Genomic DNA, 15835 nt, shown 5'->3' with positions numbered 1-15835 from the left:
CGGAGGGGCCGTGGGCGCGGGTGCTGCGGCGTCGGCGGGCCCGTCAGGCTGAGGATGCTGCGGCCGCTGATCTCGGTGGTGACGTTGGTGTCAAACGTGGTCTCCAATGTGCTTGAAAGGAGAGATGCACTGCATCAAATGGGGCTCTTACATGGAATGCTGTGAGATTTCAGGTACTTCCGAGGCCCTGAACGCTCACCAAGTTACAGACTGTACAGAACAGCAATAGCAATTTACTGCTGTAACACTTGGGGAGATCCTTTCTTTTCATTTTTCAGGTCCTCCCCCATATTCCCAGAGACTCTTGCACCCAGGCCACCAGGTGCTCTATACACACATGAGAAGACTTAAGCAGGAACTTTTTAATGGATTATCCACAGTATCAAAGCGTAACTTCCTCATCTTCAAGCACATATAACTGCATTACACTGTGGCTTTGCCAGTCTAGGTGAGGGAGTGGGATAATAAGCTGACGAAAGGAAAACCTGCTGAAGTACTGTTTTTCTGAGATATTTCCTTTTATTGTCTGCATTCATGAAAATTCTAACTCTGGAGATGTTTCCAGCACCAAGATGGAAGCTATTTCTACACCATGGAGAGGATTAAATGAAAAAAAGTAAGAAGAAGGACCAAAAAAAATTTTTTGTCAAAATATATTTTGCGTATTAACAAACCAATAATGAACTATGAATTGCTTTGAAGATGTTCAAACCCAAACCCAGAAAAAACAATAAATTACTCATATAACTCATAACTCGTGAGTTATGTATATATTTAAAAATATTGGTAAAATTTATATGTGGAACCCTAAAAATGGGACTACACCATGAGTTTTCAGGTGATGTGTACAGATTGCAAGACTACACCCTGAATACTCATAGCTGAGTCGCAGCTAATTTATTTGCAGCTAATCCATAGCTGCAGCTTCTCTTACCCACATGAACTCTTTTCCTTTCCTACTCAATTAAGTGCCACTTTTTTTTATTTACTGTGGATATTAGTAAAAATAAACAGCACTGTACCATTCTCAATATAATGTTACATGTAAACTGCAAAAACCTTTGTATCTCTGGTTATAATAATTAAACCATAAAGACCTCTTGCATTAATTGAAACTTGCAAAGAAAAATAGCTTTGGGAGTTCATCTTTGCAAGCTCTGCTTCAGTTTTAGACACAACGCCAAAACACAAAGTGCTCCCCCAGTAAACTCATTTAGGGCTGGGGTAGGTAAGGCCCCAAGCATTAGGTAGGACCCCAGTCTCATTAGGGTCTTAATAGCTTATTCTCCCTAACATCCTGTTCAACACTGCAAAGATCAAACTCACATAATGTTTAAATGTAGTAGCAATCTTTGTTTATTGACAGCATATTTTAAATATTGCTGAAGATTTCCAAATGCTGCTTTACAAAGAAAAAGCAGTTGCATACAGGGGACGACTAAAAATATTAGAAAAATTTGTTTGTCCAAAGTTTGGTCAGGAATTTAAGTGATGCACTTGATAATGTGGGTGAAGTACAGTTCACCTCTTATTTAAACAAAATATTACACATAGGGGGAGAGAGGTGTAATGCACTGAAGTTACTCAACAGTAAGAAGAAACATTTCAAACTGTAACTTATATTCAAACATCACCTCACACATTTAACAAGAAGTGATTATTCTTGACTTTTGAGTCAATACGCAACCCATCCCATCAATTCCTCATCATACATCTCAATAACCAGCAAACATTATTCAAATTCTGTGCATTAAAGACAAAAATGACAAGATCAGTATCTCCCATTGTCAGTGTTAATCATTTTTCTAAGGATGCAAGCCAGCCAGATGTAAGAGATGTAAAGGAAGAGCACAGTGGTTTCCATTTCCATATAAACACAGTCGTGCCCTCACCTGTGGGTGACCTGGGTTCCCCGTAAACTGGACATGGTTTCCTCCAGGTTCTGCCGAAGGTCAGCGATGTTCTTCACCGTTCGCAACCGCCGAGTCTCCGGATCCTCTCCTACAGGGAAAATAAGCCCTGAGTAAGGACCAGGCAGGAAATAGCACAGAACTGAGCTGTCACCTATGTCTGAATCTGACTCTAATGCATTTTTTCACTGACTTTCTAAGCTGGTTAGGATTGAGATTCCATTCCCCTCAGCAGGCACCTGCTGTCATCACATCCGGACTGAAACGAGCTCTGCAGGGTTACCTTCACTGCACAGGCTGCCTTTGAGATGCTGCTGTATTGTCATTTCCCACATGACCCAGTTTAAATTCTGGTTAACTTTCAACCTCATTAGAATATACACTCCATTAATACTACCCTTTCCATCTCATGTATTGACATAATTAACATTAACCTGACACAGGCAATTTCTCCAATGCTGTATTTTGACTACATCTTCTTTGTCCTGTTTCACACAGATCTCATTCTACAGTAACAGCTTCCCATAGATTAAACTCTGTTGATGGGGTGCTCCATGCTGAGTGATGTTTCAGGTAAAATAACAAGAGGTTTTGCTTGTCAACATCACAACACAGTTACTGTTCCTAAAATATGCTACATGACACAAAGTTGGGGGGTGACTTAGTTTTCATGGCATCCAGAAATCCTGTTCTTTAAATACTTTGTTCTAAAACACATTCATGTCCTGCTCTTTTAAAGTAGAGTTTATGTACACAAAAAGAAGTCTTCCTACTGCCTCAGCATAATTTCATTTTACCAAATTAATAATTTAATTAGTGCATCAGCATAATTTATTTACATGCTCTCAGCTGTCAATTCAGAAACACTTTGGTTGCTACCTCAGCTGAGCTTTATGGAGTTAAACCCTCTAAGTGGCTGAAGAGAAGTGAATTTCTAGTAGTGCCAGCGTATTCTTTGTAAGCTGAAAGCTGGAACAGAAAACCTCCAAAAAACTGTCACAAAGCTTCTGTTGGGCACAGAAGGAAATAATTTCATTCTAAAGGGTTTACAACTCACTACTAAAGAAAATACTACAGTAAATGTAAAACTTTTCACATTTTGTATCAGCCTTCTCTGTAGAAGTGATGTGTTCTTGAACTGCCAGGATGCTGGTCACCCACACGATTGCACGTTTAGATGGATATCTATATATTACACACACCAGAAGTGTGAAAAACCAGATAAAAAAGCTGTTGCTGGAACTTTCTACAGTCTCTGCTTTAAATTTCATGTTTCGAAAAGGTGCCGGGTTGGTGGCACAGAAAAACCCACTCACACACTGTTGCCTACAAAGCAGCAGTGGTACAAACTACTGACCCAAGTGCTTCGTTCCCATGCTAGCATTTTTCTTTCAATCAGTCTCTACTCTCTGGGAAATCATCTCCCTGAGTTACAATTCACTTAAGCCAGAGGGTCAAACAATTATGGTCTGGCTGGACTGGAAACATCCACCTAACAAGAATGATTACTTTAGCCAGAGGGTCTCTGGGACAGAAAACATTTTCTATACTCATGGATCTACAAATTTTTGCAGTAAAAACCATAAAATATTTATAAGCCTTTAGCTTAACAAAGGTCACAGTGCTCTTTTACAGATCATTTCTCTCATCGATGTGAAGGCAAATGGTAGGTAACTTCTTGGGAAAACACACAGGAGACAAACTAGTTTCTACTGAGATCGCTCTTCTGCCTAAATTGATACCAAATTCTCACTTAAATGACATTCCACTGCTTAAACTCTAAGTATACTTAATAGACAGATATTGGATGGTTAGCCCCTAGAGCTTAATTCTGAGATCACTTAGCTCCTCATGAGCAGGCAGCATCCTTAAACAATTCTGCTTCCATTTTCCCCTACCTATGCTCTCTTTTGTTTTATATGTGCTTTTAAATTAACAGCATCAATGGCTGCTATGCAGGGAGAGAAGATATCTGTGCCTTATTTATTCTAATTCATTTGGGCTGAGGGACTATTTTGTTTAGTTTGTTCTGTTTCCCCCAAGGCCCCTTTATAGATGCTGCTGTCGGGTCTGGCTGTGCACAGCTGGGGTTTGCATCTCCCTTGTTTGAGGCTGTCAGCTGTCTTCCGCCTTTGGATCCCAAAACTTTCATATTCTAGTTGAGTAATAGTTTGTATTTACATAACATCTGTCATTAAAAACTGAAGACCTTTTGTGATCCAGAAACACTTCTCAGTCTGCAGGCTGAAATACATCCAGCCCAGACAATATGATGATTAAGAGGTAATGCTGGAAAAGTTTAAGCAGCTGGACACTGTTTCCTACTTGGAACTCTCATATTTAAATATAAGCCCAAAAATGTTCTCAAGGATTTTATCCCTTGTGCCTTTTATTTGCCTTTTAAGTACTTAATCCACCTATATATAACTTGAACATTCCTGCAGCCCTTTTCCTCACCAGTGACTCTGCCTCTAACCTTTGCCATCAGCACACAGGTGAAAAGGCAGCACTGACAGAATATGCAATGCAGTATGGAATTAATCTCACTGTGACACTTTTAGCCACATCACTTCTCCAAGGAGGGCATTTGGTTTCAAACCCCACATGAAACTGGGGGACACCAAGACTAAGTAGATGAAAAAAACTGAGATATTCTACAGATGAGGTATCCTGCAATAGCACACAGTAAGCAAAGTCATAGATATTGCTGAAATGGGGACAGGAGGAGATCAAACTGTGACTTTAAAAACACATTTTAGATCACATTAGTAGTATCTAATAGATTCTAACAGAATATGGTTGATGAAAATCACTGTTATACTGATAAGCTTAAATTTTTTTGCTAACTAGCATATACTTCTTACAGTAGCAGGAATTCCAGATAAATATATGAGGTACTTTCTAATTTAGACTGCTCATATTCTAGCTACAACCAGTTTCAGCTTCTGTGTGCTGGACACAGTAAAGTGTAGTTGGATTGTGGTGCCTTATTGCTGCAAAGGCTTTTTCTCAAATTGATCAGATGCATGTGAGTGATACTGAGATTCCTCCAAACCAAAACATCAAGGAAATGAACACAATCTCTTCCATAAGCTCCAAAACAAAGTTTTTAAAAGAAAACAAAAAATATTAAATGCCTGGGAATTCTTAGGATCTTTATAATAGTTTAATCCTAAAAAATGCTGCATGTCTCCTAGAAAAACATTAAGTAGGCAGAATTCCTAATGATTTCAAGAAATTTGGGGAGCACACCACTGTGCTGAACTTAAGCATCTAGAGTTCAAATCATTAACACCTGGTTTTCATTGCAGTGAAAAGAGCTGAAAGAAATATAGTTATTAAGAACTAAAGCATCAGGAATAAAACCAACTTTCTCTAGCCTGTTCTCATTTAACCAGACCACAGCCAGTAACGGGTCATGCTGAAAGACATACCTGAGAGGTCCTCGAGGGCAGGCTGGGCAGTTTTGACATAGAGAGCAGAATCCATGCTGACCCCTCCTGTGCTGGCCTCGGCTGTCACGTTCCCTTCATTGTCTGTCTGAGATCTGGAAGGCAAAACAACACAAAGATGTGCAGCCACTCTCCATCCAAAGTATCTCAAGTACAACAACAAGGCGAGTGCACCTGCCATCAGCCACTCTGTCCCACTCTCCAGAACAGACCAGCAGACTGATTTTACATAATTCATTAGTCCCATGTTGAATTACATCCTAGAAATGGAAACAAGCACTCAGCTGTAAAAAATAAAAAATTCATAGTTGAAGATAGGCTTCACAGCTCATCAGACGGGGTCTTAAGACACTTGGATTTCCAGATGTATTTTAATTATCGATAACATCAATTGTTGTGGCTAATCTGATCCTCTCCAATAAAGTCTGTATTGCACAAAGATAAAGCAGGTAGCATGTGATGGCATGTTACACTCCTGCTAGGTTCCCTTCAACATCACTTGTATTTTAAAAGAAATGACTGGGCAAAACCAACTTCAAATTCCAATTTATTGTCTGGTATTACGGCTGCCAGGTAATGAAAGGTGATGTACGGATCTACTGCCAGATTTGAGTAAGATATTGGGAATCATTTCACTTTACTAATTGTGCTGTGTTTTGCTCATAGAGCCACACCAACAAGCAGCTGGAAGTTCTCCTGCCCCAAAGGTAAGTGCTGTAAAAAAGTGAAGACACAGTGGGGAATTATTATTGCAATACTCTTAATTTCACTTGACCCTTGTAGCAGGATGCTCTGCCTGGAGTGGGGGTGAAACAACTGGAATGTTGCCCTGTTTACAGAGCTGTCTGTGGTGAAAGGAGAAGGGGTCTCTTGCTGCTTTTGGTGTTGAATAATGCTGAAACCAGCCTGACCCATCAGTCCCAAATCCCAGCCTCCTGACAGAGAGGTGAAGATGTGGCAGACCTGGTAAAGTACCTGATAAAGGAACCAACAGTGATACCACTGAGAAGTAAAGATGCTGAGCTGACACAGCTGGCCAGGAGACACATGACTCACACTCCATCCTATAAAATCCCAATCCCACTGTTTAGCAGCAAGGTCTTCTAACACACCCCTCCTTGGAGTGCGTGCAGGGACTCCTCCCTTGAGTGGGGACATCCTGCAGGGTGAGCAAAAGGGATCTGCCCATGGCCATTGGTATGGATGAGTGACATCATTCTCTACTGAATAATTGCTTTTGCTAACTTTAATATAATTCCTTTGATATTGCTTCAAAAATAGTGCATTATACTGTACTAGTAATCACAGCTGCCTTTACTGTGTAGTAAATAATTCTGATTGAGAACTTTTAGTCTAATCATTGTCAAAATAAATCACTTATTTTTATATAAATATATCCGGTTTGTCATCCTTAATCCTACAGGACAGTTGAGTTACATGAAGTTTAATTACACCTGTATAATCTTTTAGACATGAACAAAATTGACCAAGTCTGGGGTTAAGCCTGGATCCAGCTGTATTCAGACTCCTTTCTGAGAAGGAGTTTAGAAAGCAAGGGGGTCCTTTCTGCACCTCCTGACTCAACGGGAGGGCTTCTCTAATAAACTTTGTCTGAAGCTCCCATTCTGCCCATGACAACACTATACAAAACACAGAATAATTTCTTATGTCTTTTGCTTTAAAAAAAACCCATCAAACCCAAACAAAAAGTCTACAGGCAGCTGAAAAATACAGATTAAACAAACCTTAACTGACATCAGAAAAAACCTGAGCCTTCTACTGCAATGCACTAACAAGTGCATTTTGCAGATTCAAATAATGTCTGGATAGTAAATATAATAATGTGTTATGTGTGCCTTGCAAACCATTATGATCTGACTTTTCTCTCCTTTTAAAGCTAACATGATCACAGAGTTTGGCCTTTTTTCCCTCCAATGCTGAAAAGTAAACACTGTTTTTCAATTTTCCAGCTGCCAACAGGTAGTTTCATTCCTGGTTTTGGTAAAAGGTCAAATAAATACTGTGTAGAGTTTATCAGTATGTTTAGATTATAGAAAATGTATGGATTGCATCTGCTTTTACACTTTACAGGATGGTATCTGTGTTCAGACAAAGATCAATACCAGCAATGAGAGGACATTGTAGTTATCTGATAAACTAAACAACCCATCTCCAAAAATTTCTGTTTCCCAGGTCCCCTGGCATTTTACTCTACAGGGGAGAATTCTCAAAGGGGCCAGAAGACTCAAGGGTTGCTCTTCCCATTCTGCATTCCTACACAGGCCTTTGGCACCCCTCTCCTTGAGGTTCATTCCACTGACATTCATTCTTATTAAAAAATGTGACCAACCACTTTTTATGCTACGTCTGCCAAGAGGTCCAAGGCAAAAATGTGTACAGTAGAGCTGAAAAAACTAGGGGACAGGGCAACAAAGATGACCAAAGATCATGAACAGGATCTCCACAAGTAAAAACTAAAGAGGCTAGGGTACCTTAGCCTAGAAAAGACACATCTTAAGGAAGGGAAGGGGGTGATAAAGGTCTTTCAGATCATGAGCAGCAAGCAGATGATGCAGACAGAGCAAACACCTGTATCCTCTTCCTGCGAAAGAGCTAAGCAATGTCAAAAAAACCTCAAGAGATGGCTGTCCAAACCAAAAATCCCACCCTCTGAGAAACTTCTTGTGTCCCAGTCATGCTGTGTCCTTAGGAATCTCTGCTACTGATTTCCCTCTTGTTACATTTCCCTCTGTACCCTCTACTGCCATTGTCAAACAGAAGGTGCTTCAAACAGAAAATGGACTAGAGAGAGGTTAGCTGTCACTTCATTTGGCTGCTCTTTTGCTTATCTCAGGGTTAACACATACAACACCACAGACTTGTTGTCTGGCCTTACTTAAACTAAGGGATTTTTATTTTAATAATTTTTTTTTTTTAATTTTCAATTCCTGCTTAGAATGAGGCAGCTCCACCACTGTCAGGCACAATGAAGAGTGCGTCTTGGTGTTGCTACAACTTTCAAAGCTATGATGCGCAAAACAAACCTGATACGTATTCCTGTACCCTTTGGAAGAGCAGCATCTGGTCAAGAAGGTGTTCAGCCATCTTTCCTGCTAGCAGGGTCAGATACAACAATAATTCCCCCTCCTGTCTATCATAACTTCTCATACACCTTAGTCTGACAGCCTTCACCATCAGTTTTGTGAAAACGCACAAATTGCCTACACTCTTAAAGCAAGAAACTTCTCCGTGATGAGGCATTTACCTTGCTGCTTCACTCCCCTGGAAGAGTGTCCACAATGACCCTTCTGGGCGCCCCGTTCCCCACAGCCCCTGGCAAGGTGTGTCCCGTACCTGTACATGAAGGGCGCGACGGTGGCGGTGTTGGGGTGGCTGTATTGCTGCTGGGGATGAGGTAGCTGCACACTCACGGTGTTGCTCCCCGTGGTGTGGGTCGTCACCGCGGGCCCGTTCACGGCCTGGCTGCTGCTGCTGCTGTGGAGGCCCCCGACGCCCTTCCCTTCGGAGGAGGCCAGGCTGGAGGAGGAGCTGGAATGACGGCTGTCCAGCTGGGACTTCTGATGCGACAGCCCCGAGCCGGCTTTCCCGCCACGGCTCCTCTCGCCTTCCTTTGCAGGAACAGGGGCACTTGAGGATTTCCCTGTGGTGTTTTTCATTCCTGGTTTTGGTATTCCACTGTGCGAAGGGGCAGAGGCCTCCTTCTTGGCACTGCTCAGCTTCCCTCCTTTAGGGATAAAGCTTGCGATCTTGGAGGACTTTTTTGGCATCTCTGTTGTTGCTGTTAATGCTGTCTGTTCTTCTTTAGGTTCCTCCTTCAGGTCCAGCTTCTCGGTGATGGATGTTCTCTTTGTAATGTCTTTACTTTTATCCTTTTCTTTCTCTTTTTGTTTCTCTTTCTCCTTCTCATTACCCTTTGGAGAACTTTTCTTATTAGTCAGTGCGCGGCTGAAAGTCCTTTGTGCAATTCCCTTGAGTGCAATTTTGGGGCTGCTGGACATCGATCCTGGGTTGTTCACATTCTGATTGGTGGCATCGATTTCTTCACTCTCCTCGAAGCTGAGAAGCGTCTCCAGCTTTTCACAGCTGTTGTCCCGAGACCCCGGGCACTCCAGCGTTGTCCCTCCTGCTTTGGAACCTCCTTTGCTGTTGAAGAGTTTTAGTTTTTCCAGCATGGATTTCTGACCGTTGGGAGCTGTTTTGGCAATTTCCGAGGGTGGCTTTGGAGGTTCCACTGCTGGCTGCTTTACGGATAACATGGAAGACGTCGCTGTGTGCTTGGCACTGAGGGACTTGCTGCGCCAAGGTTTAATAGCAGAGCTGGGCTGAGGGATGGCTGAGGAGTTATTGCAAGGAACAGCACTGCCGCAGCTTTGAACTGAGGATGAGACATTTTCATTCATTCCTGTGGGCTGGGAGGCTGTGCTGTCTGCAGGCTCTGGAAAAAAAACACAGAAAACAACCCAAAAAAACAACACAGTAGTACCTGGTATTAGAGTTACTATGAGATTCTTTCTGTAATGAAACATCAAGAATTGCACACTGATAACATAAAAAAGACACATCAGTATTTTCAAAATCAGTGAAACTTAGAAAAAACAAAAACCAGTTTTATTTTCCTACCCAGCAGAACAGCAACAAGCTCCTAGTGTATAATTTACATTTACTTGCTGTTTCAAGAAAAAGAAGGAAGAAAAAGAATCTCTTCCAATTCCAACCAAAATGTGTTCTGCAATGTGTTCTCCCTTATTAAGTCCACAATACTTTTTCATTAGCAAAAACACAGCACTATTTTATAACTAAGGGTTCCCTCTGCTCTTGGCAAAATACTTGCTGTCCAAGTTCAATTCTTAGAAAAACCTCAAACATATTTAAAAATGCAGGAGTAAGGAAAAAAGTAAAACTAAAGTCCTTTCATTTATGGGGGGTGGGGGTGGTGAGATCTTCACATGCAAAGATAGAAGGAAACTCCATGTTCAAAAATAAAACCAATTGCATTCTTTTGTAAAGAACTTAAATTAAGTACCACCAATTATCCTAATCCAGCTGTGAGAGAAACTTGTGGCAGTATCTGTACAGCCCTCCCCCTGCAGAGAAAATGAATCTTTTATTTAGTTAGTTCCTCCTAATGTTATTTGTTCTTGTTAAGAAATTAGTTCCGAGCTTAAAGAGAGCTTGAAAAATCACACTCACCTACCAGTGGCCACTTCTCCTCTGAATCAGTTTCTCTTTGCAGAGTTTCCCTTCTGGAGATGTTACTCTCTCAATTATCACAAATATGTTTTCTGTTAAACTGCTCATGTTTCCAATTAAATTTTGTCATCTGTGTCTGTTCGCCTGCCCAGCAGCCTGCTGGGGATTAACGGCTCTTACCTATATTTCCCTGCTCTCTAGCACTAAAGTAAACTGTGTACAGAGCTGCATTTTTTTAATTCAAAAATCAACAGCAGTGGAGAGCGTGCGTTCTCGGCAGCAGGAGCAGCCCTGTGAATCCAGCCCTGTAAATCACGAGCTGCTGCAGCCACACAGGGACTGTTTTACTTCACTTTCAGTTGCTCAGTGAAGATACGGCTCTGTTAACCTCCCTCCTCTGATCCAAACCAGATCTACTGAAGATTTAAGTCACATACATCTTCTTGACTTAGCACAGAATCGGGTTTCTAAGAGTATTAGAGACTCCTTAATAATAAACTCAGCCATCTCACATGGTTATGGACGAAGTGGAATAGCAGGAACTAATGATACTTTTAAAAATATTACTGAAGTCAGAAGGTTTCCAGGGCTCTTAAACAGTAACTATTAGACTGGCCGGTTTTGCTAGTCTTTTTCCTACAGCAAAGTAGCCACATGGAGCTGGAAGGAATCAGGAGCTGGATTACAGACACAGACAGGAATCACGCTGCTTTTAAGCTTGTGCCAGCCTGCTCACTTCCAGGGCATTACTCCTGTTTCACTCTAGTACAGAAGGAAAATCAAGCCACCAAATATCCCAAACAGTGATGCCACCTTGCCCTCTTGCTGCTCTGCTCAAGCCTGCTGAATTCAACCCAATGTTTTAAGGAGGACCAGTGAAATAATGGCATAGGAATCACAGAATCATTAAGGCTGGAAAAGACAACCAAGATCAAGTCCAAGCATTAACACCGGACTGCCAAGCCCACCACTTGACCACATCCCTAAGCATCACACCTACACTTTTTTTGAGCACTTCCAGGGATTCCACCACTGTGGAAAGAGTCCCAGTGACTCCCAGTGCAAACAGCAGCAGTGACCTATCACAGTGCCCTGACACAGACACAGAGAGGAAGAAAGGTGATAACTTCTTCAGAAGCTGCCAGCAATGCTCCTCCCTCTGCTTTCAAAACCTGCACCACTGCTCTTTCTTTCATGCCTCTTACCGTACACCGCTGCTTTGTTTTTGTTTTCATTTCCTGAAGTCCTCCTTCTCATCACAGTCCACTTCCCATCCCCACACTGCACCAGGCTCCTTTTGCACACTCAGAACAAGTAAGCCTTTGTCTCAGCCTGTCTTCCACAGAAGACATCCAGCAATGGACTGAAAGCTTCATGAAAATCCCAATTGTGCACAATGTACAGTTAATTTGTATAGATTATTTTTAAAAATAGTAATAGCCCATCTCAATATTGAGATATCGTTATAGGAACTGGAGATTGACAGTACTTTCAACACTAAATTCTTAATCCACACGTCTTCTGGTATCATCACGCTAAACAAATCTCAGCACAAAGCACAGCCATGCCCAGAAATCATCAGAGCTGTCTGAGATTCATGAACATGCCTAGGATGGATTTACAACCAGGTTCCGGGAGGCACCCAGTGTACTGATCAATATGGGCAGGGAAGCCTTCACTTGCTCAGAGAAAATGGACTGGTAGGAGACAAAATGAAAATGACCAGTACTGGTTGTATCTACAAAGTAGAAGGGCTGGTTGTACACCCTGTTAGCACAACATATGCAGGCACAAAAACTCAGCTCGGGGTCTGAGCATGCAGACAAACTGAGCAGATTTAGAAAAGAAATCTGCCTTCTCAAACAGGTTCTTCACAACAGTTTGAGAACAATACAGGCAACGTGTGCGTGGTATGAACAAAGCCAGCCTGCATCCCCCAGCACTCAGAACCTACACAAAGTCACTCACCTGAGACAAGAGGGACTTGAGACACAGGTCCATAACCTGACACTGAGCTGGCTGTTAGGTCACTGCACAGCAGCAGAGGCCACCACATCAAAACAGGGCTCTGACCAGCTCTACAACATTCTCTGGGAAGTGAATGGAAGAGGTTGGTTGATTTGGGACCTCAACTAACGGCCCAGATGAGTGCTCCAGTTAACAGACCTCTGGGGAAAGACTCTTAGCTTGGATCAAGTGAAACGGCTTGTTTTCCAAATCCCAAAGCATTGCTCAGAATTTATTTCCCACCAAAATCCAGAACTTTTCAATTTCTCCTTTTCCTTTTTTACTGTTTTCAGGAAATCTATTTATTTATTTATTTATTTATTCTGTTTGGTCACTGACTAAAATATGTTTTTTTCCAGTTTATTTGTTTATAAACACAACGTTCTCTTTGTCCCAACGCCCCCACATACACCCTCCTGTCTGGAAGTGAATTTTGCTTCCATTGCCAGTGGCGTAGGATGAGTACAGTGCAGCTCCATTTACAGACACGTCAGAGAAACCAGAATTAGGACAATACTTTGACTGTAACGTTAAAAAGATATAATATTTTGCAACAGGAATGTAATTTTCAGAGTGTCAACTTAAAATCTTCCACAAAGTGAACTCTGTGAATTCTGGATGCTACGCACCTGAACTGAATGAAAAATATTCACAAAGCCTACAGTTAAGCAGCAACACGCTGGGAAAGGAAAGAAGGTACTTTCTTACACAACTGCAGTGGACTTTGATTTGTACTTGGGTCAAATACAGTGAAACTGGGCACTGAACATCCTCAAGTGATTTGTTATATTGCACCATGCACAGTTAGTGTAAGAAATAAAAGGTTCACCCTAAAACACTCTCATGAAAAATTGCTCCAGCTTAAGAAAACTTCAGTTTTTCAGATTCTCTGTTTCCTCCTTATGAACAAGTGCTGGCTCTTTTACTCCTCTGGCCAAGTTTGGTAAGCAAAAGGAGTTCTGCTGCCAGAATGCAGCTTCAAATGCTGGGCTTCCTAATGAAGCAGCAACATCAATTCGTGAACACATCAGCATGCAAAGGGGAAAGTTTTATTCAGCATAGCATAGACCCTTCTTTCATGAAAAGAGGAGTAGGTTTCATGCATTCAATTAATAAGCTTATTATTTTCCATGTGTTCCTTTGTGAGGGAGATATTTTCTTTCTTCAGCAACCTGCATTAACTAAAACTGACTATAAAAGAAATGTTTTCAAACCCAAGCTACAGTCTACAATAAATAATGATCACTTTCCTCTTTTCAAAGTCAAATCTTGGCCTGAAATCTATTTTGTTCCTAGTGTTCCTGTTAAAAAAGATGTTGGTGGTCCAGTTCCAATGCCAATACACACTGTAGCATGGGTAAATCTGATTTCAGCTGCTCCTGCAAAGACTGAACTGCATCTGCAAACCCACCCGTTTGTGAAGAAGGAAAAAAAAGAATCTGAAGGCTTATGATTTAATTCTTCCACAGAAGTCTTTGAGAGCTTATGTTATAATAAGGTCAGGAGAAAATTTATGCAATTTCCCATCATTTGTCATGTTCACTCTAAGTAAGTGGACTTTGATTTGCTATAACTGAAAACTTTCAAAAGCCATCATTATAAGCATGAAAGGCAACACACAGACAAAGGATGTTCTCATAGTTACTCTCCTTAGAAGGGTCAAGAACTTAACAGCATTTTTACCCATTTTTGAATGAACAAGCTGTTATTTTTTATTTCACAGCTATGGGAAAAATAAGTTCTTATGACAAGAAATATCTTTTAGTCCAGCCCATAGATTAGATAAGAGATTTAAAAGCAAATCCACAACCAGATTCTAATTTAGGAAATAAAAGCAGCTCTGCTCTATGACATTACAGTGTCAGAACTGCAGAAACCACTGTGGCAGTTTCATCATTTCCCATCTAGAAAAATAAATGGTAAATCTTGACCCTTCCCATCCACCCACCAGAAGACTCTCCTTCAAAGCACTATACATAAAGTCCTACAGAGAAAAACTTTTTAGCTGAGCTGTTCTCTTCTTCAATAATCATTTATCAAACCCTGTAAGCATGGAAATGTCTGCGTTCCTGCCAGGAGCAGACTATAAAAATCACAAACTTTCCATAACCCAAAGCACGAGCAGGTAGAGCAGAACACTCCCAGCAAGAGTGACCTGGCACACAGTCCCTCTTCAAAATAAGCACCATTTTTGTGGCCCACAGAAATTTCCATTTCAATTCCAACGCTGATGACCAGGAAGAACTACAGCTGGCAGGAAGGGACTGGCTGAGCTACCAGCTTGGGGTGGGCATGACCTCTACCCACAGGATGGCTGAAGCTTTCTGTTCTCTCTTCTCTTCTGGATCACAAAAAAACCAACAAAAATAATTTTTTTAAAGCAGAGATTGCCAGATAGGGAAATTCTGTACAACCTGAGAAAAGCCTGAATAGGGAACATTTTGCTTTGCTGAGGATAAAACCTCAGAATCATAGTTGGAACCATAGCTGGAAGAGACCTTAAAGATCATCTCCCTGCCAAGGACAGGGACACCTTCCACTAGACCAGGTTGCTCAGGACCCTTTCTAACTGAGCAGAATTGTTCCCTTCAACTTCTGCCCACTGATTTTCCCTTTAACGGCGATTAAATTTACTGTAACACAACACAAAAATTACCTTTACTCCGTGATATTTTTCTTCCCTTCCATCGTATCTACTTCTTCAACCCCAGTGTTGTAAACTCTGCAATTTCTACAGCAGTTCCATGCATTCACAGAAACATGTTCTACCTCTGAAAACCCGCACCAAAGCCCGTGGATACGTCAGAAACTCAACTTCCACGTTTCTGTAAAGCTGCCTTCATTCACACAGAGCTCCAGCACATGGAACAACAGTTCTGCTGTTGGCTGGTTCACTTAGCCAAGACTCATCATTTTTTGCTGAGGTGAGGGGAAATAAAACTGGAACACAGGCAGCCCCTTTTCTCATTGTCTCACCATAACCAACTAAGACATTTGAATTCCTTGTTGTTTTTGTTTAGTTACTGTAAAATTCAAAATGCTGTCAACATGAATGCCTAAGAAAGGTTGGAGGGACCTCTATTGACCACATACGCGTTAGATGATCATAAAAATAATGAAACCAAGTTTACTGTGCCATTCAAAACAAGTTGCACTCTCCATTTAATACTAGACAAATACCATTCTTGTTCATTCTTCTCCATTTCCTTCTCACTATTTGTACAATCTAATCCCCCAAGACTTCTCACAACAGAC

The 15835-nt window shown here is 41.4% G+C and overlaps 1 protein-coding gene across 1 annotated transcript in view; it reads right to left on the bottom strand.

The window, feature by feature from the left end:
• NAV2 (neuron navigator 2) overlaps positions 1-15835 on the bottom strand; it is a 201265-nt gene that overhangs the window by 92236 nt on the left and 93194 nt on the right. The window contains exons 8-11 of the mRNA XM_008640905.2: positions 8717-9818; positions 5345-5457; positions 1893-2001; positions 19-111 (exon numbers count right to left, since the gene is read on the bottom strand). Coding sequence (XP_008639127.1) covers positions 19-111; positions 1893-2001; positions 5345-5457; positions 8717-9818 — 1417 coding nt within the window. The remainder of the gene's footprint in view (positions 1-18; positions 112-1892; positions 2002-5344; positions 5458-8716; positions 9819-15835) is intronic.

Source organism: Corvus brachyrhynchos, unplaced genomic scaffold (assembly GCF_000691975.1).
Source record: "Corvus brachyrhynchos isolate BGI_N302 unplaced genomic scaffold, ASM69197v1 scaffold169, whole genome shotgun sequence".
Taxonomy (NCBI): Eukaryota; Metazoa; Chordata; class Aves; order Passeriformes; family Corvidae; genus Corvus; species Corvus brachyrhynchos.
This window is presented reverse-complemented; position numbering and strand designations above follow the sequence as displayed.